At 56.1% G+C, this 27,987-nt stretch overlaps 1 protein-coding gene across 1 annotated transcript in view; it reads right to left on the bottom strand.

Annotated features, from left to right (window-relative positions):
- CACNA1I (calcium voltage-gated channel subunit alpha1 I) overlaps positions 1-27,987 on the bottom strand; it is a 104,639-nt gene that overhangs the window by 51,056 nt on the left and 25,596 nt on the right. The window contains 1 exon segment of the mRNA XM_036866773.1: positions 14,138-14,235. Within this exon segment, the coding sequence (XP_036722668.1) occupies positions 14,138-14,235 (98 nt within the window).

Genomic DNA, 27,987 nt, shown 5'->3' with positions numbered 1-27,987 from the left:
AATGGCTCTGGGCCCCACGACACTTCCACTAGATTCTGGGTGAATAGGCAGGCATTTATGGAACACCTTTTATGTGCCAAGTGCTTTTCTGGGTAATGCACAAATATGATCTCCTTCGTGAGGGTGGTAATATTATCCCTATTTTATAGAAGAGGCAACTGGAGGTTCCTAGAACTGAAGCTACTTGCCCAAGGTCACACAGATAGGAAGCAGCAGGGTCTGGATTTAAACCAGGTGTCCTGACACCAAGTTAGCACTCTTTCCACAACCCCCAAGTACCCGAAGGCCTAGGACTGAGGCCAGCTCATCTCCCTATGCCCAGCACCCACCCAGGATGGGCACAGTAGGTGCCTAATAAGTGTCCTTCATCTCCGGGGCAGTCAGTGGTTCCCTGACCTTGCCAGGACACATCAGTACCAGCCAAAACCACCCTGCTGACCCGCCCACTGCATGATGGAACCAGGCAGAGCTCTCAGAGCCACCTACAGAAGAACCCTGGCCAGCCGAGGGACTCAGACCTGGCCTGATGCCAGAGGAAGAGGACTTTTCCTCTCCTAAGAAATAGCTGCAACGAACAACCCAAGCCAGAGGCAAAAGAGGAGAAAATGGGGAAATCGGAGTGGAGATAGACATCCCCAGGGAGGGTGACGGGGTGACTTGAAGGGTGCTTCAGGCAGGCATGGGAAGGGGGGCAGAACATGTGTTCCTGGGGAGGTCTGACATCCTGAAATGCCTCAGGTAGGGAAAGCCTGTGGAAAGCACATAGCATCTGATTTAGAGAGATTTGGGTTCAAATCCTCACCCTGCTAGCCTCTGGGACCTGTGGGACCTGAACCAGTCCCTTCCCCTCTTGGAGGATAAGGCCCCTCAGCAGAGGGGCCCAAGAAGACAACAACCACTCTACAAAGATTCCCCAGCTCAGGGCCCACACCCAACCCTCAGCAAACTCCGGGGCTCCCACCCCACAGAGGAAGTGGAGAAGATGCTCAGCTTCCGGCACTGCTCCACACACTTACCACCCTTCACGTCTGTCTCCCCATCCTTCCCCTCTGCCCCTCCTGCCCTGGGCTGACCCATCTGCACCCTCCATGCCCTCTCTCTCCCCGTGGGCTCAGTACCCCAGCTGTGAAAAGGACCCAGCTCTCCCAAGTCTGGGTGACATCATCTGCACAGCTTCAGTAACTGTCTGCATGTCACCCACTCCCTCCTGACCCCTCAAGAAGATCCAGCCAACCCAGTCACTGGAGAATCCGCAGGAATGCAAGCCCCAGACAGGTGGGTCACCTCTGTAGTTCTGCCCAGCTCCCTTTCCCAGTCCTATGAAAACAGCACCAATTCCCCCATTCCAGTCCTGTGGTTTGGGTGGGCTGACATGGAGATCACATGACCTAGGCCTGGCCAATCAGCATAGCTTGTTCCTCTAGCCTCAATGATTGGTCCAGGATGGGGACGTGACTCCCTCCAGGACCAATGAGAGTCTACACTGAGACTTCTGCTGGAACTACAGGAAAAGAGATGCTCTCTTTCTGCAGAAGTTACAAGCTGGGAGGAGTTAAGCCTGGAGCTGCTGGGGCCATTTGCCTCCCGGGAATAATGCCTGCCTGGGGTTGAAGCCAGCCCAAGGAAAGCAGAGCCCAGGACAGAGAGGGAGTGATTCCTAATAACACACTCTACAACACAAATCTGGGCATGTCATCACTATGTATGAAAATTGCTGGCATTCTTATCAGTTACAGAAGCTGTGGTTTGTGGACCCCTGGCAGGTTGGGGGAGGTCCCTGGAAGGACTACAGAAGGTCCATGAACCTTATGGAATTGCTGTAAAGTATGCAAGTATGATGCCATGAATTTTTCTGGGAAAAAGGTCCACACAAATGTCTGTGGCCCCAAAGATTGTCAAGAGCTGGTGGGTCACCCTTGAGTGCACAGCCCCCAAGATCCTGTGATTCCTGTGAACCCTGCCTACCTCTCTAGCCTCATCTTCCTCTCTCCCTCCCTCTGTCCCCAGTGTGCACCCTATGTCTAGCAATATCAAATTATTTAAAGTTCCATAAAGCTACCATGGGATTTCACACCTCCATGCTTTTTTACTCATGCTGTTCCCACTTTCTAGAACACTCTTCCGCCTCTCTTGTGCCTGGCAAACCTCTATTCAGCCACCACAGCTCAGTTAAGGATCTGCTTTCTCTCTGTGAAGACTTCCCATACCCTTTCTAACCCCATCCCTCTCTCTCCTGCTCTGGGCAACCTCAGCACCTCTGACCTAGCCTAGGATGTACAGTTGTGCCATGTACAGCTGTGCAGGTTGCATACTGCACAACCTTGGAGGCACCATTTACATCAACATCCAAACTTCTTCTAACCCTAGTGTGTAGTCATCTGTTTACCCTCCTGTCTCTTCCACTTGGCTCTAACCTCCTGGGGGCAGGGCCTGTGTCTGTGTCACCTCAGTGTTCTTGGAACCCAGCAGGTCCTGGCCCAGAGCAGAGGCTCAGCCAACATTTATTGAATGACTGCTTGTGAATGAATGATGTGCTAAGTCATAGGGAGGGAGTGGAATGTTGGAGAGGGGAGGATGGAAGGATGGTGACAAGGAGAACAGTGGCCCTGGCCAGATTTTTATTTATTCCAGGGGTGATGGCTGAGGTAGTTATTAATGAGGGTAATTATTTGGGATTTGCATCACGAGCTCTGTATGGAGTGATTTCCAATCAATAATTAATGCCCACCCCCATCCTCCCTCCCCACAAAACTAGGTCAGCCTCCTCTTGGGAAAGGCAGTGGGGCTCCCTTGCAAGCTCCTGCTCTCCAATTGAGAGCAAGCCAGGGTGAGTGAAGGCTCAATACCCCACCTCGCCACATCTGCCCCCCACCACTGCAGGGTAGCCAGGGGGTGTGCAGAAGAGGGAAGTGAGAAAACAGAGCAAGCACCCTGCAGTCCATCCAAATGTTAAGTCAGTTGCAGGCCTTCCTGATGCCCCATCATTCATTCACTCATCAAACACTTATAAATACTGCTGCATACCGGGCACAGTGCTGGGCACATGGGGAAACCAAAATCCTCATTTTTTTATGCCCTCATTTTTTACCCCTGTTGGTAGAGCTTTCAGTCTACCAGCAGGGGGTCAGGAGACCACAGTGTTGGGGAAAGGGACCATGGTTGGGCAGTGAGGGCAGCTCTAGGCACATTCCTGGAGGGGCTGACTCGAGCTGGGCCCTGCAGGATGCCAGGAGCTGTGGCAAAGGCACAGAGGGGTGACCATTCAGAGAGGGCATCCAGACTGTGCTTGGGGGTCTAAAGAGAGCGGGGCTCTCTGTTAGGTGGCTGGTCAGGGTGGTCCATGGGCAGATTTCTAAACAGGCCGAGCGCTTGATCAGCTCTGGGCTTTAAAGGGGAAGGAGTAATCCTGGAGGACAGGACAGAGGCAGGAGGCAAGCACGGAGGGCCAGGTGGCAGCTGTGAGAAGGGGTGAGATCAGAAAGGCCTGGAGGAGGCGGCTCCGCACCATCCCAGCCCCGCTTCTCCATGCCTGCTCCCTGGGCCCAGCCTTTGTTGCTCAATTAATTACATTTCTCAGTTCTCCAGGACATTGAAATTCTGAAACGCTCCTGAGAACCTGCCAGGCTGGCTTCCCTGAATGGCAGCCCGGTCCCTCCTCCCCTCCTGCCACCCTCTGCTGAGCTGGGCCGCAGCTCACTTCACAGCCCCCCTGGGGCCCGGGGAGTCCCAGGGCCACTGAGCCACCACATAATTAGCTAATTAGGGACTCAGAACGAGTTCATCACTTCCGCACCAGGAAACAGGGGCCACGCAATTAGGGAGCCAGGGAGGACCCCGCGAGAGCCCAGCTAATCCTCCTTTTATGCCCACGGTCAAGTAACTAATTAGCTAAGGCAAATCCGATGGTTCCACTCTGCCCTCATTTCCCCTGGCACTGTGTACAGGAGAGAGAGAGAGACAGACGGAAAGTGAAACAGAGAGAGAACTGTAGACAGAGAACAGAGATGGAGAGAAAGAGAGACAGAGAGAGACTGCCTTTAAGACCCGTCACCATCTGCCTCAGACCATCCTTCCTGCTCATCTCCCTCCACACCGTCCCCCAGCCAAAGCCTCCTCCTCCAGGCAGTCTTCTCTGATTCTCACTCCCAGATACTTAAGAAGGCTTCCTGCGTCTAGTTCCCCCATGGCTCTCCTTTCTCCTCTCTCAGGATGAGCTTACCTGGTTCTGCTCTCTTAGTGTGACTTTTCAGGCCTTCAGCCTGGGGTGGGGACCAGGTGTGCCTTGGTGAGGGCAGGCTGCAGGCTACCCATGAGTGTGGTTGAGGGCCCTGCTTCCCTAGTTTAGAAGGGAAAGAGGACCCCGGAGTCCTCAGAACATCCAATGTAGCCCCTACCCTGATGAGCACCCAGAGCATCAACCCACAACAGGACATCTGGGTCCCAGTCCTGGCTGCGCATCCTTGAAACAGAGCTTGCCCTCTCTGGGCCCCAGCGGCCTCATCTACAGAAGAGGACGGTGGTTCCTGTCCAGCCTCAGGAACACCCCAAGGCCAGGACACCTCAGAGTGGGGTGCCCCCAAAGTTAGAAGCCTCCAGCAGCCCAACCACCCCCTTGAGGAAAGTGTAAATCCTCATCCCAGCTGCCTCCCATCCCCCACCCACAGGCCCCACAACCAGGCTCCAGTCTAGCCCCCACAACCAGGCTCCAGTCTAGCCCCCAAGCCTCACACCCCGCGTCCTCCACGCCGCACCCAAACCTGCTGCTCAAGCCAGACGGCGGATGCGCCCGGCACCCCGACTCCCCACCTCTGCACACACTCTGCCCCACTCACACCGCCCCCCACTCTCTGCCACAAGGGTTCCTTTGCTATTGTGCTGCCAGGGGCAATGCCGGGTGCACTTCCCACGGCAGGACGGGGTCCATGCTGGAGTCAGACCGACCCACTTCCAGTCCCCGGGAAGCCCAGGTTCTGGGTCACCGCCAGGCCCTCAGAGTCGCCCAGAAGTCCATCTCTCCTCCATTTTTAAAACTCAGCTGCGTGGTCGCCTCTTCTGGTCCCCAGGCTGAGCTCCTGCTCCTGCAATGAGCTGCCACAGCCCCATCCTCCCTCCATCACAGCACTTGTTACACTGTCGGCCTTCATCACAGCTCTGCCCTCTTCTCCCTGCCGGAAACCAGGAGGGTAAGGCCCACCAGGGGTGTTCTGCATCCTCCAACCCAGCCCAGGGCCTGGCACAGAGTGGCCCCTCCGCGGAGGGCAGCTTGAACGAATGTAGGAGTGATGGTTGAGTGGATGGATCTGTTCAACAAATATTTAGTGAGGGCCTACTACGTGCCAGGCACTGTTTTAAGCTCTAAGGATACATCAGTTTAAAAAAACACACAAAAGGGACTTCCCTGGAAGTCCAGTGGTTAAGACCCCTCACTTCCACTGCAGGGGGCGAGGGTTCCATCCCTGATCTGGGAACTAGGATCCCACATACCACGCGGCACGGCCTAAAACACAGAAACACACACACACACACACACACACACACACTCACACACACACACACCCCAAATCCCCTGCCCTTGTGAAGCACACATTCTAGGTAGGGGTAGGGAGAGACAGACAGAGAAACAGCAAACATAATAAGTAAGTACATCTCCTCATTTGTTGGGTGGTAAGTGCTACGAACACAAAAAGTAGAATGGGGGAGGAGATGGGGAGGGCCAGGCTGGGGCCGGGGGTCAGGCTGGTATAAAATGGGGGCCAGGAAAGGCCACACCAGCGAGATGCGTAGAGCAACTGTGTGCACAGCTGGGGAAGAGCTCTCCAGGCAGGGGGAACCGCCAGGGCAAAGATGGGAGGAAATGGGGCTGCCTGCAGGTGACTGTGAAACTCGGGCTTCGACTCACTCTGAGTGTTGTGGGCAGAAGAGAGACATGGTCTCCCAGCTGCTGGGGAGAAAATGGACGGTGTGGGCCAGGGAGGAAGAAGGAGGCCCGTTAGGAGCCCCAGCCTGCAGGATGGTCTACAAACACACCTGTGTGACCCTGGCACATGCGGACGCATCTCTGGAAAGGGGGCCGGGCCTGTGGGCTGCGTGGCCAGGAGGGTGACAGTGGCCACACGGTGGCTGCTTCCTGAGGGCACCCCCTGCCTTCCCCTAGGACAGAAATGGGGAGCACTGAGGGGGCGCCCAGGAAAGATGCGGCCCCTGCCCTGTGCCCTCCCTGCTGAGATTGCCTGGGCCAGACGCTAGGCTTCCTCCGTGACTCTCCAGGGTGGGGACCAGGCCTTCCATCCACCTGCTCCTCTCCATCCCACCTGGCCTGGCCCAGCCATCGCTCACCTGCCATCCTGATAATGCACATCTGGCTGGTCCAGATGACATGGCAGTGGAGGGGGTCGTGGCTGGGTTCAGGAGACATTTTGAAGGTTGAGCCGAGGGGTGGGATGTGGATGCGGGCGGTAGAGAGGAGCCCAGGCATCTCCAAGGTTGGGGGCCTGAGACTAGAGGCACGGAGCAGCCCTCAGTAAAGATGGGGGTCCGCGGGGATGGGTGGAGTCTGGGGTGCGTGGCGTACACCCATGTGAAGTTGCTTCGTAAGATCTCAGGTCCAGGGTTCAGGAGAGAGGAGTATGGCCTGGAGCGTCACGTGGGTAGCATCAGGGTAGAAATGGTCTCTAGGTGGCATTTAAAGCCAGGAGCTGGGGGAGATGGATGACAGGTGGGCAAACTGATGGAGCTGCTCAACCTTTTCGCCCCTTCTCGCCGGGGACCTTCCCAGACCAGACCCTCTGCCCTAAGGGAAGCTGGGCAGCAGCGAGGCAGAGGGCCCTGGTGGCGGTAGGGGGCCAGGAGGAAGATGGGGGTGTGCTTCCTGACAGGCATCTCCCCTGGAGGTCCGGGGTGCTCTCTGCAGACGGGAACGGTCAGCCCACATTAGCGGGGCCGCTCTGCCAGGCCAGCTCAAGCAGAAAGAGCCGAACTCGCACCAGCCTCTGCCAGGGGCACAGCCCGCAGCCAGGAGGAGGGGAGCCAGGCCCGGGGCAAGGGGCGCCGAGGCTGGGGTTGGCCTGGGGGATCCCCTCTCTCCCTGGTCTGGCCGGGTCAGCGGAGGGCGCTGAGCAGCCGGGAGAGGCCGTCTGCTGCTCCTGCCATGGCCAGTGCCAACTAATCAGGGGCACAGTGGGTACCGGGAGGCCGGGCCAGGCAGCATACGGCTGGGCTGCCGAGGACACAGCTACTGGCCCCAGCCCAGCCTGGGAGGGGCCTGTGGGCTGAAGAGGGGCCTCAGTGCCCCCTCCTGAGATGAGAAACAACCCCAGGCAAGGGGTCTGCGGCCCTGCACCCTCCACCTCAGGGGAGGCCTTGGTTTCCTCCCCAAGGCTGTCAGGGCTCACTCCCTAGAGGGTGGGCCTGGCCCTGTGCCACTGAAGGTCCTCCCCACACTGGGGCCCCTGCCGCCCTCTTATTCATTCTTCAAACGTCCTGTGCCCCACTCCTCTCTGAAGCCTCCTCAAAGTACGTCGTTGGTGGCCCTTCCCCTCGGCCCTGATGCTTTCATTAGAGCACACGTCCCCCCGCCTAGAGCTCCTGGCTTGAGTGTCTGCCTACAGACACTGGGCTGAATCTGAGTCTTCTCCACGACCCCACAGCTGACCCGAGGCCTGGCCCCGTTGCCCCTTAGTGGATGCTACTTTGGATGAACAGATGATTGGATGAATGGATGAATGAATGCATACACAGTGCCTCTCCCCCTTAATCTTGTGTCCTGTCCCCGAATCACTCCTTCCTGATTTGTAGAATAGAACTTGACCCTGGCGGAGGAGGTGGCGGTAGGCGGGGCTACCTTCACCCCACCCCCACCCCAAGCATCTCTCCTCTCACAGTCCCGGCTGCTCTTTTCTGTTCCCAAGCCATGTTCTCATCAGATGTTCCGGCCAGATGCTCTCCCGCCCACCCCCACTTCTGCTGAAAGGCAGCAGCCCTGGGGAAATTGGGCCCCTCCACTGCCTCTTCTCTCTTCTCTCCCCACCTTCCTCCTTCCCTCCTTTCCTTCCTTGGGGGCTGCCAGACCTTTCTTCCTCAGGGCAGCTGGGGGACCCTTGTGGGATCCAAGGACAGACAGTCTGAAGTCCAAGGTCCTGCACCCCAAGTCCCATTAAACACACGTACAGAGTAGAAGTGCTGAGATTCTCATGCAAGCTCTGTTTCAAGGTCCCCCAGCCCCACTGCCAATAGATGAGGAGTATGAGACCCCCACGTGATCAATATACGGTGTTTGCACCTTCACTGGGCACCTTCTAGGAGCAGATGTCATAAGGATGTTTTGCTGCCCCACAGCCTAGCGAGGAAGGGCTGGGACCCCATTTTATGGATGGAGAAACTGAGGTCCAAGAGGTGGAGCCACTGGCCAAGATCCCAGGCACAAACCCTGGTCTAACTGCTCTGGATGCAGCAGTCTGTAGCCCCAACACTGGGACCCTCCCTCTGTGAAAAGGGCAGGGATGGGGCAGTTCACAGGGCACATGTTCTACACCTGGCGCTGCAGACTAACCCACATGAAGGTGCTGTGTGCCATCCCCCTTGTGCAGACAGGGGTCCGAAACAAGAGAAGAATCTTTCCCCAGGTCCTGCAGCTAATTAACACAGGACCAAGCTTTGAATGCTGGCAGGGTGACTCAGACACCATGCTCTGCACTAACCATTGCGCCATCCTCCTTCCTGCCCTGACTCATCCACCTCGGGCTGCTTGGGGCCTGGCACCACGAGAACTCTGCGCCCTGACAGTGAAAGGCGTTCAGAGGTCTGGGGCACACCATACTTGGGGGTAGATGGGAAGAGAAGGGGCCTTGAGGGCATTACTTCAGCCCACGGGACCTTTCTACTTTGACCTTGGATGTGGGCAGGGGTCTTTCCTGATGCCCTGCAGATGGAGTGGGCGGCTGAGATGCCTACACACTAAAAGGAAAGGAAGGAGGTTGTGAAAAGGAGCAAAAAGCTCTGGCCAGCTGTGTGGCCTTGGGCAGGTTACTCAACCTCTCTCTGACTCAGTTTCCCCATCTGTAAAGTGGGCATCACAATGGTACCAACATCCTAGGGCTGTTATGAAGGTGAAATGATACAGCCCATGTAAAGCATCTGATAAATTTTAGCCATTTATCATTATTAGGAAATCCCTAGAAGATGTGGAATGCTCACCTCCCACCTCCCCATGACATGCAGTCCTCTGCCCAGCCCCACTGTTCCCAGGACAGCCCCTCCTCTCCACCTTGGCACATGCAATTCCACTCCGTCTGCAGGGACCACCCTCCCCAGCCCTCTGTGTCCTTGGTGAGCATCTTCCAAAACCAGCCTCTGCAAAGAGGTCCTGACGCCCCCACCTTCCACCCCCAATGCTCCCAGCACCTTCTTCATAATAGTAGCACCTATTGGCCACTTACTGCATACAAGGCTCCGTGCTAAGCTCTCTACACACATGAGGGCATTTCATCCTTACAAAACCATATGGAAATTGGTATTATTAACCCCATCTTATTGTTGGAGAAATAGAGGCCCAGGGTCCCACAACAGGCAGGTGAAAGGACTAGAACCGGGGCCTGTCGGCACAGAGTAAATCTCCAGTCCTGCCTGCAGCTGGGGCCGGACAGGAGCCTCACCCACAGCACTGTCAGCTCTGTCTCCCTGTCCCTGGGCCCTGCCCAGCCCAGCCCCATCCCAGAGGCCCCTGCACAGAGGTGGCTTCTTGCTGACCCAGGGGTTGTTAGTTGGATGGGGCTCCAGGAGGTGGGCAGGGGCCCAGGCGAGGCTCAGCATCCCCAGCAGCTGCCCCTGAGCTCCCCAGGCCTCCCTCCCAACCCCCTCCACAGACTGGGCAGGGGTGTGCAGTGGCAGGGTGCAGATGTAGGCCAGCAGCTCAGACTCAGCCTGCTCAGGCTTTAGCAGTAACTGCCCTAGTTTCTTACTGGAGAAAAAAGCACTTTTCATATTTAAATGGCTTGGCCAATGGGCTTTGGGAGGCACTGAAGCTGATTGAGGGGTGTATAGGCTGGGTGAGGCCTGGAGTCCGCTGGTGCCAGGAGGGGGTACTTTCAGAGATAATCCAGCCCCATCTTGCCAAGGTCCAGAAAGGGATAGCAACTTATGAAAGGTCACACAGCAAGGAACCAGAACCCAGCCTCCTGACTGGCAGTCTAGTGCTTCTTCCCTCCCTCCCCAACCTTCTCCCACGCACTATCTCCTGCCCTTTATCCACCAATGGTTCAGTGGCCAGGACAGACCTGGCAGGAGTAGGGTGGAGGGACATATTTTTAACGAGGTTCTGTAAAGAGCACCACGACTCCCAGGTGCCCCAACCATCCTGGACAAAGTCAGAACCACACATCTAATCAGTCCCTCCTCCTCCTTTGTGCAAATAGGGAAACTGAGGCCCAGAGACACCCAGGGGCTTCCCAGGTCACAAAGCAGGCTCCCTGCAGAGCTAAGAAGCAGAAATTACATTCCCTGACAACCCAACTGAGTCTTCCTGGTTGGTCGTATTTTTAAACTACTTTTTAAACTACAGGCAGCCACCACCCCCCTCCACAGCTTTGCAATTAATAACCCATAATTTCACTTAGCCTAGTCCCAATTCTCTAGCCTGCCATCTAGTGGCCAAATTGAAAGCTACAGGCTATTGTTGAAAAGAAAGAGTCCCAGGGCAGAAGCGTCTCTAAAGATAAATAAATGGGAGGATCTGGAATGTTCAGGGAAACATCTAGGAAAAAAGAAGGTAACCAACCAAAGTTCTCAAAGACACACTTCTAAGACTCTGTGCCCCGCCCCATGCCACTCATTCCCCAGTGACTCTGGGCAGAACTCCTGGCACCTGGGAAGGACGCTGCCCCTTCTGTAAATGAGGGTCTGGATCAGAGGACCTGCTCCAACAGCCTGAGGCTCCTGTTAATCAAGTTGTTCATGAAGATGGATTTATCTTAAGGTCCCTTTCCAGGGGGGCGCATCGGTTATATTTTGGATCCTGGAGGGTTGTGCTTCCAGGTTCTGAGAAAGCAAGATTCGAGATTCATTTGTCAGCTGAGAGGCGGAATCAGCTCAGAGTGGAAACAGAACTGCCCACCTCAGGCCACTCTGGGCCTCCCAGCGAAGGCTATTAGAAGGAAAGAGGCCCCTAAGGAAAGACCCGAACTCCTCTCTGGGCCCTTGGGGCTACCCAGCCTCCAAAATCGGAACCTCCAGGAGCGCAGGGCCCAACCCCGCCCTTCTCCAGAGAAGTGAACGGACTGGCTCTGGGGACCTGGGAGCGACCCCTACAGCCAGGAGCTGCAAATGAGCTCCTCACGCGGGCTGCGAGAGAGGGCGAAAAGGGCAGGGAGGAGAGGCACATGGGCCCACACCCCACACACGTGCACACCCCGCACACGTGCACACACATATACATACAGCACATGGTCTCTCATAGAGACAGAGACCCTCACACCCACACGCGCGCACACACACGTGCACAGGTGTACAGAAACCCACCCAGAGAGGGAGGCCCATACCCTGTGTGTCTATCTTGTGTGTTTATCCTGTCTGCCCCCTACCCAGACCATCTCTTCTGAAATGTCCTGTCACATCGCTGCTTCCATGCCTGTCAGATCCCGAGACCTGACGGGAGGTGCAGGATGCAGGATCGTGTACAAACGCCCCTGTGTGACCCCGACACATGCACCCGCATCTCTGGAAAAGGGGCCGGGCCTGTGGGCTGCGTGGCCAGGAGGGTGACAGTGGCCACACGGTGGCTGCTTCCTGAGGGCACCCCCTGCCTTCCCCTGGGACAGAAATGGGGAGCACTGAGGGGGCGCCCAGGAAAGATGTGGCCCCTGCCCGGTGCCCTCCCTGCTGAGGTTGCCCAGGCCAGACGCTGGGCTTCCTCCGTGACTCTCCAGGGTGGGGACCGGGCCTTCTGCCCACCTGCGCCTCTCCACCCTGCCTGGCCCAGACACGGCTCACCCACATTACCAGAGCAGTCCTCTGTGTCCACTCCTTCACTTCTGCCAGGCGTTTCTAAAACACTCCCTTGCCAGATCAATCCCCACGCTCTGCTGGGTCTCAGCTCAGACTCCACCTCAGGCCCCCAGTGCCCCCCACTCTGCCCCTCCCTGCACCTCCATAAGCTCCACATGCCCGGCACCCCTCCGTCTGAGCACTGACTGCACAGACAGCTACTCGGTAAACTTGGCCAGCGGGTCCACTTCACGCCTATTTACTGAGCGCTTTCCACACACCAGGCATAGCTCTGGGCACTGAGGGAACAAAGTCTGCCTTGTGGTCAGTTTCCCAGTAGGAGGTGGCACCTGAGAGAGAGGAACATGCACCCCTGGGGAAGGTGGGCTGGTTAGAAACAGGCTCCAGTTTAGTCCCTGCCACTAACCTGCTGTGTGACCTTGGGCTGGTCATGGCCCTCTCTGGGTCTCATTCTCCACATTTGTTAAGAGGGGTAAAGATAGTTTTGAACAAGGTAATCTTTAAGGAGACTTCTAGGCTTGGTGGCAAGTGGGAAGGACAGAGACAGTCTGCCACCTAGGATGGCCTCTCTGGATGTCCCTTCCCTGCCCCCGAGGGAGTCTCCCCAGGACAGTGGGAGGGGCAAAGGTGATACAGCTGAACTGCTCCTCCCCCCTCTCCCACAGCTTTGGTTCTCACCGCTCACCCCCAGTCCCACCCCCACCTCTCAACCCCTCCCTCAGGACCTTCACAGCAACTCTCAGGGGCCCCTGGAGTTTCCCATCACGTCAAGGCTCATGTGTGGGGAGGTGACCTTGTATGTGCGACCTTGAGACCCCAGCACTCCAGGACCCTCTATGTAATTCACCCAACCTGTGCCAACCTGCCCTCCCAGGTCACCTTGCTCCACAAATATCCCAGAGTACAGCCTCCATTGCCCGGCCAGGCCTGTCCAGGCTGACCAACACGCGCTGTGAGCCCAGAGTCAGGCTGGCCCCGCAGGCACTCACGGCGGATGGCTGCAGAGAGGTGGGCAGGGTGAGTGGCAGGGACCCCCAAGGCCCCAAGCCTGGGTATTGGCAGAGTGGGGTCAGTGGTGACTCTGGAGGAGGACGAGGTGCCAGGAGCCCTCTCACCTTCTGCAGATTGGGAAACTGAGGCTCAGGCAGGGAAGAGAAGCAAGGGGTCAGACAGAGCCAGGTAAAGAGCTGGGCTTAGGACAGACATAACTATGCTCAGATCCCTGCCTTGCCCCTGAATTGCTGTGTGACCTTATGCAAGCCACTTAACCTCTCTGAGCCTCACATAGGTTGTTCAGAGGGTTAAGTCAGCCAGCAACATGTCAAGAGCCTGGCACACAGGTGGTGAGTAGATGCTCATAAAAGTTCCTGACCTTCCCCATCAGGGCTGAAGCCCCCTGCCGGCAGGGCCCTCCCCCTCTCCTTCCCTGGATCCCCATCCCATTCCAGACACAGGGCAGTGGAAAGAGTCAGGAGACCTCGTGGGCAAGTAACCTCAAGTCTCCAAGTCTCAGTTTTTTCATCTCAGTTTTTCATGAGACTAACCCACCTCCCGCCAGGGAGACTGTAAGGCTCTGAAGAAATCACAGAGATGAAAAGCTTTGAAAGCTCCATGATTCTGGGCAGGTGTCAGGGTTTGTTGTTATCAGATAACCTCTCTCAATACTAGGTGGGCGGACAGATGGACGGGCAGCCGGTCAGATGGGGGAGAGGGTGGGTGGACCCATGGGGGATGAACCTATGGAGGGGGTGAGTGGGTGGGTCGGGAGCTCGAGCTCCAAGTCAGCACAAGTGGGGGGTCTGGGAGCCCCTCCCCGGTGGAATGCTGCACGACGCCCTCCCTCAAACCGAGCAGCTTCTTTTCACACACCTGCCACCTTGACAGCCCCCCACAAGGAGCCTTGTCCCCAAAGAGCCAGCACTTGCTGCAGTCCGAGTCCTTTTGGGACCCAGAGGCGCCAGGGCCACCTTCCAGCATCTTCAGGCCCAAATAGTGCCCCTTGAACCCCTAACATCAGGGCCCACATCTGTCTGGTCACTGAAGGATCCCGTGCCCAGCACAGGCCTGGCATGGGGAGATGCCGGTCAGTCTCTGCTGAGTGAGTGAGTGCCCTGGGGCAGGGCAGGGGGCACCAACTCACTGGGCACACGGTTGATGGCTTTGAGGGGCCTCAGGACGCGCACAGTGCGGATGGCCGACAGGTTGATGTTCTGGAGGTCCAGGGAGTACTCGACCATCCTGCGAACAGAGGGGAGAAGAGTGAGGCCCGGAGCACGAGGGACAGCAGGGCCAAGGCCGGGCCGGCCACGCCCACGCCTGCCTGGACGGGGTAAGACAAGTGGTCAGAAACCCGGCTAAGCCCCAGTCAGCCCTCTGGCCTTGGGCTGTCTCCTTGGGCCTGTCTCCTTCTCCGTAAGCAGCGCAGCTGACATCCACCTCGTGGACTGCCCTGAGGGTCCCGGTAGATGCGGCCAGGGGCAGAGGGAATGGAGGAGCAGAGACCCTGGGGCCCCACTGCATGCCCAGCACTGTGCCAGGCGGCTCCGGCCCCCGCTTCCAGGGCAGCCTCTGAAACAGGGAGGATTCGCCCCATTCCTCAGAGGGGAGAACAGAGGAACCGCCGAGCGGCCCCCAGGCTGAGCCCAGACGGCGACTGGACACCACAGACACAGCAGCAGCAGCATCTGTGAAGATTCTGCTGAGGGCAGAGGCCGGAGTGGAGCCCCATTCCCTCCGTCTCCCCAAGTCCCCAGGGGCCCCCCAAGCCAGGGTTAGATGCCCAGATTTATGAAGAGATGAGGCTGTAAGAGAGGTGACACCACGTGTCCCAGGTCACCCAGCAAATGGGTAGAGGCTCAAGCCAGGAGTCACACCAGTTCTGCCCCCCTCCACCCCCTCACACCCATCCCCCACCCCCCAACTCCCAGCTCCGCTGCCGGCTCAGCGAGGCCAGGCGCAAACTGTACTTGGTCTGCAGGAATAATCCCTCTCTCCTGGGCACACCCACCCAGCCAGCCCCGGCAAGGCGCCCGGCTCCAGCCTCGAGGGGCCCACTCCTGGCCTTTCTCCCACTGTCCCTTCTGCCGGCAACGCCTCCATCATCTCTGTCCATTGAAACCTTCCTCGGGTTCTGTGCAGATGCCCCTGGAGTCCTGGAAGTTTCTCCACACCTGTGTCCATGATGAACCAGGCCAATCTAGGTGCTATGGACCCAAGAATGACTCAGACCAGCCCCTACCCCTGAGTGTCCGCACTCAGGCAGGGGAGAGACCGAAAAGCAAAGACAGCACTGGAGCCCTCACCACTGCCCTGGTTCTCATCCTCGGGGCCTCACCAAACAGGTCCCCCTCCCCTTCCAGTCTGCCTCCTCCAGGAGGCCTCCCCAGATCTCCAGGGGAGGCAGATCTCCGGTGTCCCCTCTGTAGTTTCCTGCACGTCCGTCAGATCCTTCCTGCTCAGTTGCTGCCTGCCCCCCGTTTCCCCCTCTGAAAGACAGGTCCCAGGGGCCTGCAGCCCCAGCCTGACCCCAGACGTCCCAGTCACCGGACCTGGGCCCCCCACCCTGGGACTCCGGCACTGCCGCCAGCTCCACCTATCACCACCATCAGCGGGAAGTGAAGGCTTTTCCTGCACACCATGCAAACCTGCCCGATTGTTGTGGAGCCATCGCCCCCTCCCGCTGCTTGAAGAGTAATTGAGTGAAAGCTCCGTTTGCCTGAAATGCCTCCACCATCCCCCCGCTTTCTGGGGCACAGGCTCCGGCTCCCATGTTCGTGTGCTCTCTCTCTCTCTCTCTCTCTCTCCTTTTTCACACACACATATGCAACACAAAGTCAAACGTCTGCACACAACCATTGGTGCGCACACACATACACACTCACTCCTTGGACACCCTCATCCACACTCACTCCTACCAGGGCCCAAATTCAGATGAAGGGACATGACAAAAAAGATGACAGAGACCTAAGAACTGGAGACGGAGACCAGGGGTCCAGAGGAGGGGGCGGTGGGGGGGGGGGCAGGGGGACAGCAGCCAGGCAGAGAGGGTGAGGGCTGAGGCGCCCAGGGGCAGGGGGTGATCTGGGAAGGGGGCGCCGAGGGCGTGGAGCGACGTAAGGATTCCGCGCGTGGGTGAGCCAAACTGTCATTTTCGTATTCGGTAGAAAGAGCTCTCCAGGCAGCCAGGGAGATGTGTGTGATGGAGGCACTGCGGGGGCAGCACACACGGGCCCACAAACAGGCTCTCACGCTGGCGTGCACACGCGCACGTGCGCACGCACACACACACCAGGCCTAGGAGAGCCACCCCATGGCGGGCAGACCCTCCCCCAGGCCCCAGCCTCTCAAACACAGACACTCTTCCTTCTGCCTGGTCCTCTCCCTCCTGCCAGTGGGCTCGCTTTATGCTTTGCTGGGTGTGCTGGAGGTGGGAGATCCCAGCCCACGCCAGACTGAACCCACCCAGGTACTACGTCCCAGGAGCCCCTGGGCACACCTGCCGAGATCCATCAAGTGCCAGCGCAGGATTTGTTCCCATCCCGTGAAGTCTCACCACAGAAATAAATAGATGCTTCACAGACGATGGGTGGACAGAAAAGCGAATGGTTTTTGAGGGCCTCTTGTGTGTGTTACCTGCGTTAACCTGCTCGAGCCCCCTCTACATTTCTCAGATCCCACCTCATCCCTCTCCCTGCTGCCCTGGACCAGGCCGGGCCCACGGCTACAAGCCACACCAGGGCCTGCCTGCTACAGGAGCCCTCAGGACAATCCCGCCTGGTCCCTGACTCCCCCGCCCCACTCTGCCACGCGGGCCCTGTGCCCCCTCCATCCCCCCTCAAGGAACCCATCGCCCACCGTCTGGGACTACTGGTTCTAATTAAGTGAGGGGCACCCACCATGGTCCCTGCCCCAGGATAGGCTGGGAGGCAAGAATGGGAAACTACAGATGCACTGTGTAGTCAGGCCCCGTGGTGAGGATTCAGGTTCACCTTCCTTTCTCTAAAATAAGTGGTGAGGGGGCCGGCCTCTGGGTCCTGAGTGAGATACAACTTATGGCTTGGTGTCACCGAGGCCCACAGTTACCCAGAGTTAGTAAGCTTTAGGGTCTGAACGCCTCCTAGACCCCACCTCATGGGAGGCTGATCTGACTCTTGTCCCCATCTCTGAAGGGGACTAAGCAGCCACAGCCTGGCAGACCCAGAGCAACACAGTGACCCAGTCCCTTCCCTTCACCTCTGACCTGATCCTCTACTGCAAAAATTCCCCTAAGAATTCATCAGTTGCAGCCCTCAGGGTCCCCACTGAAAAGCCCTCAAGAGAAATTTCTGGGAGAATTTAGTGTCAAGATCTTAGCTCTGAGCTTCCTGGCAGTTGAGTCAAAAGGAGAAATGCGATGAGTCACTAAGTTCTTAGCAGCATGAACGACCTTGGCTCTGGGGGGTTCTGTTTGTTTGTTTTCTGGCTGTACCACGCGGCTGGCGGGATCTCAGTTCCTAAACGTTTCTCCCAGGTCCTAACTCTCTCTTCTATATTTCATGAACCCATCAGGGTGGCGGGGGAGGGTGTCCTGCTGCAGCCGCATCTCCCGTCTGGGGGAGCAAGACCAGATGGAAATGCTTTCAGTGATAAAGAGCAAATAGCAGGTGCGCAGTGAGGAATCCAGGAGTTCCCGTTCCCTGAGGGGAAGAGGATAGAAAGCTGGACGTTGGACGAGGACGGGGAGAGAGGGGCTGAGCGAGTAGCCGGGAGGTAGGAACTGCGGGTTTAAGTCTCTGCCCCGGGATCACGCTGTCCTGACGGTGACCGTGCACCAACAAGCCCAACGCGCGGGACAGTCGCTGACAGCTCCAGCACCCAGGCCTCTCTGCTGACAGCTGCGGCAGCCACCTGCTTCGTCTCCACACGGCCCATCCTCAGTTAGTCCAAACCTCCTAAAACTCGAATCTAGGGACTTCCTTGGTGGCGCACTGGTTAAGAATCCGCCTGCCAATGCAGGGGACACAGATTCGAGCCCTGGTCCTGGAAGATCCCACGTGCCGCGGAGCAACTAAGCCCGTGCGCCACAACTACTGAGCCCTCGTGCCACAACTACTGAAGCCCACGCGCCTAGAGCCCGTGCTCCGCAACAAGAGAAGCCACCGCAATGAGAAGCCCACGCACCGCAATGAAGAGTAGCCCCTGCTCACCGCAACTAGAGAAAGCCCGCGCGCAGCAATGAAGACCCAACGCAGCCAAAAAAAAAACTCGAATCTAGCTGTGTCACTCCTGGCCTTAAACCCTCAATGGCTCCCCATTGCCCTTCAAGGCCCTGCAGTCTGGCCTCGGCCCCCTCCCCCCACCCCTTGCTCCTACTCCATGCACCTCGGGCACCAGGCCAGGCCCACGGAGTTCACCAAACACGCGATTCTCTGCCCCCTTCCCTTTGCGCGTTGCCTGTTCTCCTCACTCTCGTCCTTCAGGACACCCTCCTCCGTGAAGCCCTGCTCAGCCCTCCCTGCACGGCAGGCTGAACTCAACCCTCTCTGCTCTGGCTCCTTCCACACTCTGTTCACACCTCCTGTCTAGTTTGGGTTCCCCCAAAGCAGACTCAGCCAAGGTTTTGGGAGCAGCAGTTTATTTGGGGGTGATCCCAGGAGGCACAGAGAGAGAGCAGCAGAGAGGGAAAAGCCAGTGAGAGGCTGTTCAGGAGCAGGTTCCCCTGGGGTGCAGTGCCAGCAGGGACCCCGACGGGCTGTGTGCCTCAGACGTGGACCAGGAGGGCGGGGCTGCGGCATTATCCATCGACTGACCGGCCGGATGCTGACCGGGCACCCCTCTCCTCAGACGCACCCCGCTCCCGCCCCGCCACGCAGAGCCGGCGCCGGGAATCTAGGCAGCATGAAGAACGCCTGTGACAGAAGCAGCCTCCTTCCCCCTCCTCCCCGCTGGGTGAAAGCTAAGGCAGCATCCCCCACCTCCAAGGAAAAGAGGGTGAAGAGGGCCGCTCTGTGGGTGAATAACCACCCGGCTGACTTCCCTTAGGCCCCAAGTAAGACATCACTTGCGGGAGTGAGAAATTAATCCCTAATTACACAGTTACTTTATGGTGCGGCTTCAGTGCTAAAAGTCTAAAAAAAAAATCAACAAAAACCCCCACTGCCTCCTGCCAGCTCCCAAGTGCCTAATTAGGTAAGTAATTTTGCTTTAAAGCGAGCACTTTCGTCCTGACATCACCCCAGAAGGAGGCTGACTGCACCCAGCTCCCGGGTGCCATGTCGTCTGGGGAGAGGGGCTCGGAGGTGGCCGTGCTGAGGTGGGGACCGTGCCGGGGTGGGGCAGGCGGGGTGGACATCTGCTCTCCAGGGCCCTCCCCACGGATTCCTGCTGAGGGGACACCCTGCCCCACTCCCAGTTCCCCTGGCTCCCGGGACAGGCCCAGAGACCCAGGCCTGGTCAACCAGTGGACAACCATTCCCCGGCCACCACCCTTGAGCTGGGACTGCAGGGAAGAGGTGCTCTCCCCGGCTAAGCCACCGCCAGGAAACCCGGAGGCACTAATGGCCATCTTGCCTCCGTGGTGGCCTGAGAGTTTTGCCAACACAAAGGAAGGCTGAGGCCAGAACTGGAGAGAAGCAGAATCCTGACCATATGGTTCGAGCACTCCCTCCAGCTGCACCCGAATCGAAGAGCTGCCCTCTATTCTTCCCAGGCACGTGAGCCAGTACCTGCCCTTTGGGCCTTGGGGGTCATTTGAGTTGGGTTTCTGTCACTGGCAACTCAGAGTCCTGCTGATTCAGAGGGGTTTCTGGAGCACTCACCACGTGCCAAGCACTTCACACCCCTTCCCACGGTGGGATTACGGCGCCCCACGCAGATGAGGAAGCTGAGGCTCAGACAGAGCCCAGGTCACCCAGCTGAGTAGTGGGGGACCCAAGAGCTCTGCATGACCCCTCCCCACCTCATCAGTCATCAGGCCAGGCGTGAGCACCTCCCACAGCTGGCCAGGTGGCCAGTAAGTACCAGTAAATTGGATCAGCAGCGCTTGGAGTAGAGCCAGCATCCGTGGGGGCAGTGCCGCCCAATGGTTAGAGCATGGAGCCTGGGTTCCAATCCCAGCTCTGCTGCTAGTATGTGACCTTGGGCAAGTCACTGAATTGACCTCATGGGGGTGTGGGGAGGCTGAAATGCGTTCACATATGGGTTCAGTGCCTAGGACAGGGCCTGGCACAAGAAAGAGCCAGCTATTATCATATCACAGCCTCATTCGCTGCCTCGGTTCACACTGGCCCACGAATCACATGATGCCTGCTTAAACCCTTCCCTGGATCCCACCTCCTGCCGGGGAAAGCCCCGGCAGTAAGGGCCTCCGGAAGTTCTCTGACCATGACCTCAGCACTGCCCACCATTCGCCCTGCAGTCCAGGGACACCCACCATCTCAGTTTCCCAGAGTGCACCATGCTGTTTCCAGCCGACATGCCTTTGCACTTGCCAGTCTCTCTACCTGGAGTGCCCTTCCTGGCTGTCCAGATCCCACCCCCAGGCAGAATTGAACTCTCCTGCTCTGGGTCCCACTGTGCCTCTACTAGGGCACCTCTGGCCCTGAGGGGTGCTGTCGTTGCCCCTGTTCCTCAGGGGCTAGCTCAGAGTCCTAGTTGAGTCCCCAGCCCCCGGCCCAGGGCCTGGCTTGGAGGCAGCTCCCTTGCCAGCTTGTCAAACAAATAACTTGAGGGACAAGATCAGAAAAAAAAAAAGCTTGGAGCTGACAAGAAGCACCATAAAATGACTGAGACTTAACATCTTTCCAGGAAATACCCCTCCCAGGAGATGATTCTTGTGTGTTGCTGATAAAAATAGGGTGTTTCCTCAATCTTTACAAGGGACCCACGGGGGCTTTCTTAAAATGTAATGTAAGATGTAGCTAATGGAAAGGAAGCTGAGATGCTGGAAATGGCAGATCATCTGTCAGGAGGAAGTTCTGTGATGACTCAGGCTTGTGTTGCTTGATAACTAGACCACCAGCCTATGCTACTATGCTGGTACCCAGCACATAGTAGGTGTTCAGTGGAGGGAGAGAGGAAGGAAATAACGGAAAGAGAGAATTAGGGAGTGATAACATTAACCCTTGACTTTGGCCAGCGTTTTATGATTTATGGGTCATTTTTACCCATATATCCTCACACAAATCCTATGAGACCAGAAGAACAGGGTTTCTTTAGCCCGCTTGACAAAGAAACTGATGTGCTGAAACCAACTCAGGCCAAGTTCAGAGTAAAGGGGGAACTGGGGGCCACAAAAGAATTTGGGGACCTCAGCGGGAGACCCTGGACCTTCTCTCGACAAGGCTCCACTCAGATGACAACACTCCAGTGACTTTATCTCTGGGTAGAATTGCCAGATACACACAGAACGCCCAGTTAAGTTTGAACTTCAGGCAAACAATAATATATAATTTTTTAGCATACATCCCAAATATGCCTCCTGATGAGCCTCCCACAAAATTCAGCTCCCTTACTCCAGGGTAGGCTTGGCACCACGGTAGTTGGGCGCAGCTGCTGGAAACCAGACAGAGATTCTTTTGGCTCTACCACAGCTTGAGGGAAAGGTCCCCCTTCCGAGACTCACTCCACATCCTTCTGAGAGCTGGTGAGGCTGCCCAAGTCCTCCAGGGGAGATCAACTAGAATATTTTGGCCTCTGAAAAGGTAAAACCCTTCATATAGTGAGTGAGCATGAGCTCTGGGGACGGTTGTACCTGAGCACCTCCCAGATCTGGTCCATACGGGCTGTGTGACCTGAGGCAGGAGGCATTTCCCATCTGGGAAATGAGGTTAACAACCCCAAGCTCTCTGGACTGTGGGGATGTAAGAGAGCCCAGCCCAGTCAGGAAACTTTAGTTCTGGTAACCCACCTAAGCAGCGGTGGTTTGTGCCTATCTAGAGCACCCTTCTCCGCTTGTAGGGTAACAGTCCTGGGATTTTCCAAGTCCATCCTCCCCACTCTTAGGCCACGTGGTATGAGAGAGGTGGACCCCACACCCAGCGCCAGGGGATGGGTCTTGACCTAGGTCTGGCCAATCAGAGTGCTGCCGCATTTAGGCTACAGTGATTGGTTCAGGGATGAGCACATGCCAATCCAAGCCAAGGAGGCTCTGTTCCGCCCTTGCTGGAGTGGCTGAGAAAGCAAAGGTGTCTTTCTGTTGAACCAGAGGGAGGAGGCTGGGCACTCAGGGCTGCCCCCCACCATCCCCCCCACTGAGAGGAAAGCTGCCAGGGATGGAGGTCGACACAGAGGAATGAGAAGAGCTGTGGGACGGGAGGACACACTGCCTGGTGACATCTTTCAGGATTCTGGATTAAGCGTGCCCTGAAGTCAGAGACCCCTCGACTTTCAGTAAAGGAGATGATAAACTCCCTTGAACAAGGTTCAGCAGGTTCCTGTCCATATAACTGAGAGAATTCTGAATGATTTATGATTGACTAGTGTCTGGCTTGTCAACCTGTAGCCTGAGAATCTCTGGTGATTTACCCCCTACCCCGCCCCCCATGACATCTAGCATCCTGTTTCCATGGAAACGGACCAGAGCAGTGATCATCACTCTCTCCCTCCCTCCCACTTTTCTCCATATGCAAATGAAAAATCATCCACACCAGGATTCTCCCTGGAACCTTCCCAGGTCCACACCCACCCAAGGGCCAGTTCGGCTACAAGAAAATGGCCCCAGATCCCCCAGCTCTGCAGTGACTGGGCACAAAGATACAAAACAAACATGTCATGGAGCCTCTCCGCCATGCTGGCTCAGGGCCAGGCTCCAGGGACTCCAGGTCGATGGCTCCGCCTCAGCCCTGCCCCGCAGCACACAGGCCTTGGAGCAGACAGACCTGTAGAGCCCAGGATAAAGCAGGGTGTAAAGTCAGTGGCGGAGCCAGGAGGATGCCCTGGGCCTGCTGACACGTGGAGTGCTTCCCTGACCCAGAGATCATGCGCACAGAGCCATGCAGGAGGGAGGCCGGCAGCAAAGGCTTCTGGAAACAGCCCAGTGGTGACTCTCTGATGCTGGTAACCACAGCGGGCCTGCTGGCGGGCATGGGCCTCTGTGGAGCTTACACAGGTTGGTAATTGACTTTAGATTTCTCAACAGATCATGTGCACCCACAGTCAGCCCAGGTAGTGCTCCCAAGGCTCCAACCAGGACTTGGAGACATGGTAGGGACACAGCTTTGGCCAAGAGCAGATGAAGAAACTCAGACCCTAGGAGAGGCGTGTGGCAGACTCGGAGAGTTGCCCACCCAATACGCATTCTCTCTTCTTCCAATCTTGCCTGGCCCCAGGGAACGATTCTTGGTTGATTTACCCAAATTCAATGATGTTTTCTATTTTCCTAGCTTCCCCTGCAGCTAAGGATGGCCATGAGATCCAGTTCTGGCCGAGCATGCTGGGACAGAGGAAGGATCTAGAAAAGAAAATGTTGTTTTCCAGATCCAAGTAGACAGGCGCGGCTGGCATAGCCCTGTCTCCCTTCACCCTTCCTGCCTTCAGTGCAGACACGATGCCCACAGCTTCAACAGCCACCTTGTGACCATGAAAGAAAGACCTGGAAAATCACAAGGACATCAGCCCCCACATCACAGAGCCATCACTGGTAACCACTGGCCTCAGAACATCGTGTTATGTCAGACAAAACACCCCAGGATTTGCACAAGTCACTGTTGGTCATATCTTCTGTTACTTGCAGCCAAATGCATCCCTGACAAATACACCCAGCAAGTTACACAGAACCAGGATTTGATCCCAGCCCATGGAGCCAAGCTGCCTGGGTTCAACTCCTGACTCTGCCCCTTGCCAGTCCATGACCTCGGGCAGGTCACTCCCTGTCCCCGTGCCTCATCTGTGAAATGGAACTGACCAGAGTCCCTCCCTCGCAGAGCTAGTCTGAAGATGAAGCCAGATAACGCACAGCATAGGGCCCAAGGTGAGTACTCAGCAAACAGTAGATGCTCTTATTTTTATCACCTGGATAATGCCTTTCAATTCAATTCCCTTTGCTTTTTAAAGTCCCACTGATGGAGCACTTTGGACAACAGGAACTCTCAGCAAGCAACCACAGAGGGGACACGTCTGCCTGATCTTCCTAGAAAGCCCTAGTCCAGGGATAAGGAACAATTCTTACTGACATTTTGTTTCCCGAGAGCCTGTAAGAGTCAGGTTGGAGAAGCTGTTCCCCACGCATTCTCGGGAGAAGCTGTTTCCAGGGTGGGATAGATCCTGGTCCAGCCTCTCCTTCTCCCTCCCTGGCCAAGGCGCAGAGTTCCAGACGTTACCGCTATTTGTGTTAATATTATTAACGATGATAGAAAGTCTTACAAGGAGTCCCCACTGTTCCGTTGACACAGCACATCTGCTTGTCATGAGCATTAATTCAGGTCCTGGACACAGATCAGAGATGAAGCCCTCCCCATGCCTCTCCCCCTTCCTGCGGCTTCCAGGACTGGGAATCGTGCTCTCCACTTGAAGCACTCCCAATGAGGGGCTCTGTGAGGGTCAAATGAACTAGACCCACTTGCATCAGGGCCACCTGGGCATTTGCATGTAATGCAGATTCCTAGGCCCTCCGTACCTGCTGGGTCTAGATCCCTTGGGTGAGGCCCAAGAATCTATATTTTAACATGTGCCCCAGTAACCCTGTCACTCTCTGAATTTTGAGGAGCACTGAGAAGGGGTACCAGGCTGCACATGTGTTTGAGGATTGGGGAGGTTGCCCACTCCTGATCTGCTCACGCTCAGCCCTCAGCTGCTCCAGTTTCTACACCAAGGTCCTTTCCAGGATACCATCATAGTCAGAAGCTTTCAAGGGACATCAGACTCAAGGCCACTACTGTTGCCTGCACTCTTCCAAGGCGGGGCCCACACCAGCCATGCCCTTGGCAAGGGCTCTGGCTCAGCCTCATTCTGGAAAGGTCCCTACAGCCCAGCCCTAGAGCCCTGGCTCAACCCCACCACAGACACCAGTCATCAGAATTCTTGGGGAAGCTTTTAACAGAAGCACCCAGGCCCCTCCCCACAGACGTCAACGGCCAGTTCATGTTGTTGGTTAGGGGAGGCGGTAGTATTACCAGCTTGATACAGCAAGGGAGATATACAGATAAAGAAAATCTCAAGTTCAACAAGAATGTCATTCAATATTTCATGGCCTCCTAATGGACTAAGGCAGAAAAGCGTAGCTTAAACAAGACAGTGAGGTCGGTTCAACTATTACCCATGGATTAGTGGGGCTTTGTCACACACTGGAAGAGAGTCTCTAGTGAGGTGCCACAGGGCTCACTGTCCTGGGCTGATCAAGCACAGGAAGTAAATGAAATGAGTGACTGAATCAAGACTCCAAGATATCACTATAAGATGAAATTAATAACAATAAATGCAAAGTTTGGTATTTGTGGTTTCAAAAAAAAAAATCAACTGTGTTTAGTTCCAGGGTGGGAGAGACCTGGCTTGGAAAGTGAACAAGACCTAGGGGTGGTAGGTAGCACAGCCCCTCACAGGTCACCATGATCCCACATGACCCTGGGGCAAGGGCAGTCCCTTCTCTCCCCCATAAGTCATCATTGGAAAGTTGGGGTCCTGCTCCCCAGTCAGGGACCAAGACAGCCTGAAATATGTCCAGCAGGTGAGGCCACCCACCTGTCCTTTGACAAATGGTGGGAGGTGCTGGGGAGACTCAGGGAGGATATGAGCCGCCTTCCAATTTGTGAAGGCTGTCATGAGTCTGTCGGGAGGCACCTGCCCATGCGCTCCAGGCCCCTCTGTGCGATCAGGCCCCTGCCCCTGTCTCTGGCTTCATCTCTCAGCACCCAACCATGCCCCAGATCCCTGGGCTCAGACAGACACCCTCCCCCACCCCCTGCCTGGTCAGCTCTTGCACACACCCCTGCCCCCCCGCCCCCCCGCCCGGCCTCTCTTCCTCAGGAAGCCGTACACTAACCCTCCCCCTCCATCTAAATCAGGCCCCCAGTCCACATCCTCATGGCCCTTCTATACTTCTTTGCAACAACATTGGTCCCAATTTAGAAGTTATTTAGAACTTTATTATCTGTTTTATATCCATTTTCTAAATCGGGAGCTCCATGAAATCACAACAGCATCTGTCTTGTTCCTCTCGTGTCCCCGCTGCACAGCACCTGGCGTGTAGTAGGTGCTCAATAAATGCTGATTTTGTGAATGAATGGTCCCATCAGGTGGGAGCTACAGGAAGACAAATTTCAGCTTCGTGAAAGAACTTCCTAGCACATTAGGCTGTCCCAGTTTGCAATCGACTGCCTTGTGAGTTGCCCCCAGTGGCAGCACACAAGCAGGGGCCGAATGGATGTGGAGGTGAAGGCTCTGACCTCTAAGGAACCTTCCAGTACAGAGGTTCTGTCTCCTCCATCACTTGAAGAGGGAGCCAGTAATTTGGGGAAGAGGAGGAGCAGGAAGGAAGAAAACATCCTCGGGATGGCAGGCCGGTTACTCGGGAAACAGGACATTTATAGCTGCGAGCTTGGGTGGGACTGGGCGGGGGGTTGGGCTCTGGAGTCCAGGCTTGTGGCTTCCCATCCTGCCCTCTGCACCCACACCATCCCTAGGCACAAAGGACAGGAAGGACCCAGGACAGGGGTAGGTCTGGGTCACCAGAGTTCCCAGCATCCCACACGGGGCTGTTCATGACTCACAAAATGTCTTCATTGAACCCATCCCCTAAGCCAGGACTGGCTACGTAATTTGCGGGGCCCAGAGCTAAGTGAAAACGTAGGGCCGCTTGTTCAAAACGTATTAAGAATTTCAAAATGGTGAAAGCAGAGCATTAAACCAAGCATGGGGCCCTAGGGGACTCCATATGCACCCAGCCCTCCCTGACTCCCAGGAGGATGCTGGCCTGTGGACCCCACCCCCTCCCACCCCCACCCCAAGGACCAAGAGAAGACATCAAATGGAGACCTCGCCACAATGCTGAAGCCAGGCCAGCACCTCACTCTGCTCAGCTTAGATCTTCAGCGTCTTTATTTATAAATATGAGCAGACGGTGAGGGGGAAATCACTAAGCAATAGAGAAGACTCTTCAAGTCAAAAGGGCAGAGTGGGGGCACCTCCCTGGCGGTCCAATGGTTAAAAATCCGCCTTCCAATGCAGGGGACGCGGGTTCGATTCCTGGTCCGGGAAGATCCCACATGCCACGGGGCAACTGAGCCCAAGCTCTAGAGCCCGCAAGCCACAAATACTGAGCCCACGCGTCGCAGCTACTGAAGCCTGTGCGCTCTGGGGCCCGTGTGCCACAACTACTGAGCCCACGTGCTGCAACTACTGAAGCCCGTGTGCCTAGAGGCCGTGCTCCGTGACAAGAGAAGCCACCGCAATGAGAAGCCCGCGCACCGCAACGAGGAGTAGCCCCTGCTCACTGCAACTAGAGAAGGCCTGAGCACAGCAAGGAAGACCCAACGCAGCCAAAATAAATAAATAAATAAATCATGCAGTACTGACTTAAAAAAAAAAAAATGACTTCCCTGAAACAGGAGTTAAGAAAAATTATCCTAAAACGTGGAAATACAGCAAAGGGAAGGCAGTATTTCTCACAGTGTCTTTTGGAGCATTATTTAACAGACCTATCTAAGGATTATTTCACCATCTAGGGGAATATACCTTTGTTTGATTCACTCTTTACCGTTAATTAACAGTCTGGCTGCTGTGCAATTGCATGTAAACTCGGAAATATTTGTAAGTGATTTCTGAGAGGGCAGACAGCAGAAGCAAGAAGAACTACAATCCTGCAGCCTGTGGAACAAAAACCACATTCACAGAAAGATAGACAAGATGAAAAGGCAGAGGGCTACGTACCAGATGAAGGAACAAGATAAAACCCCAGAAAAACAACTAAATGAAGTGGAGATAGGCAACCTTCCAGAAAAAGAATTCAGAATAATGACAGTGAAGATGATCCAGGACCTCGGAAAAAGAATGGGGGCAAAGATCGAGAAGATGCAAGAA

This window comes from Balaenoptera musculus, chromosome 10 (assembly GCF_009873245.2).
Source record: "Balaenoptera musculus isolate JJ_BM4_2016_0621 chromosome 10, mBalMus1.pri.v3, whole genome shotgun sequence".
NCBI lineage: Eukaryota > Metazoa > Chordata > Mammalia > Artiodactyla > Balaenopteridae > Balaenoptera > Balaenoptera musculus.
Note: the sequence above shows the minus strand (reverse complement) of the source record. Positions and strands in the feature narration are given on the sequence as shown.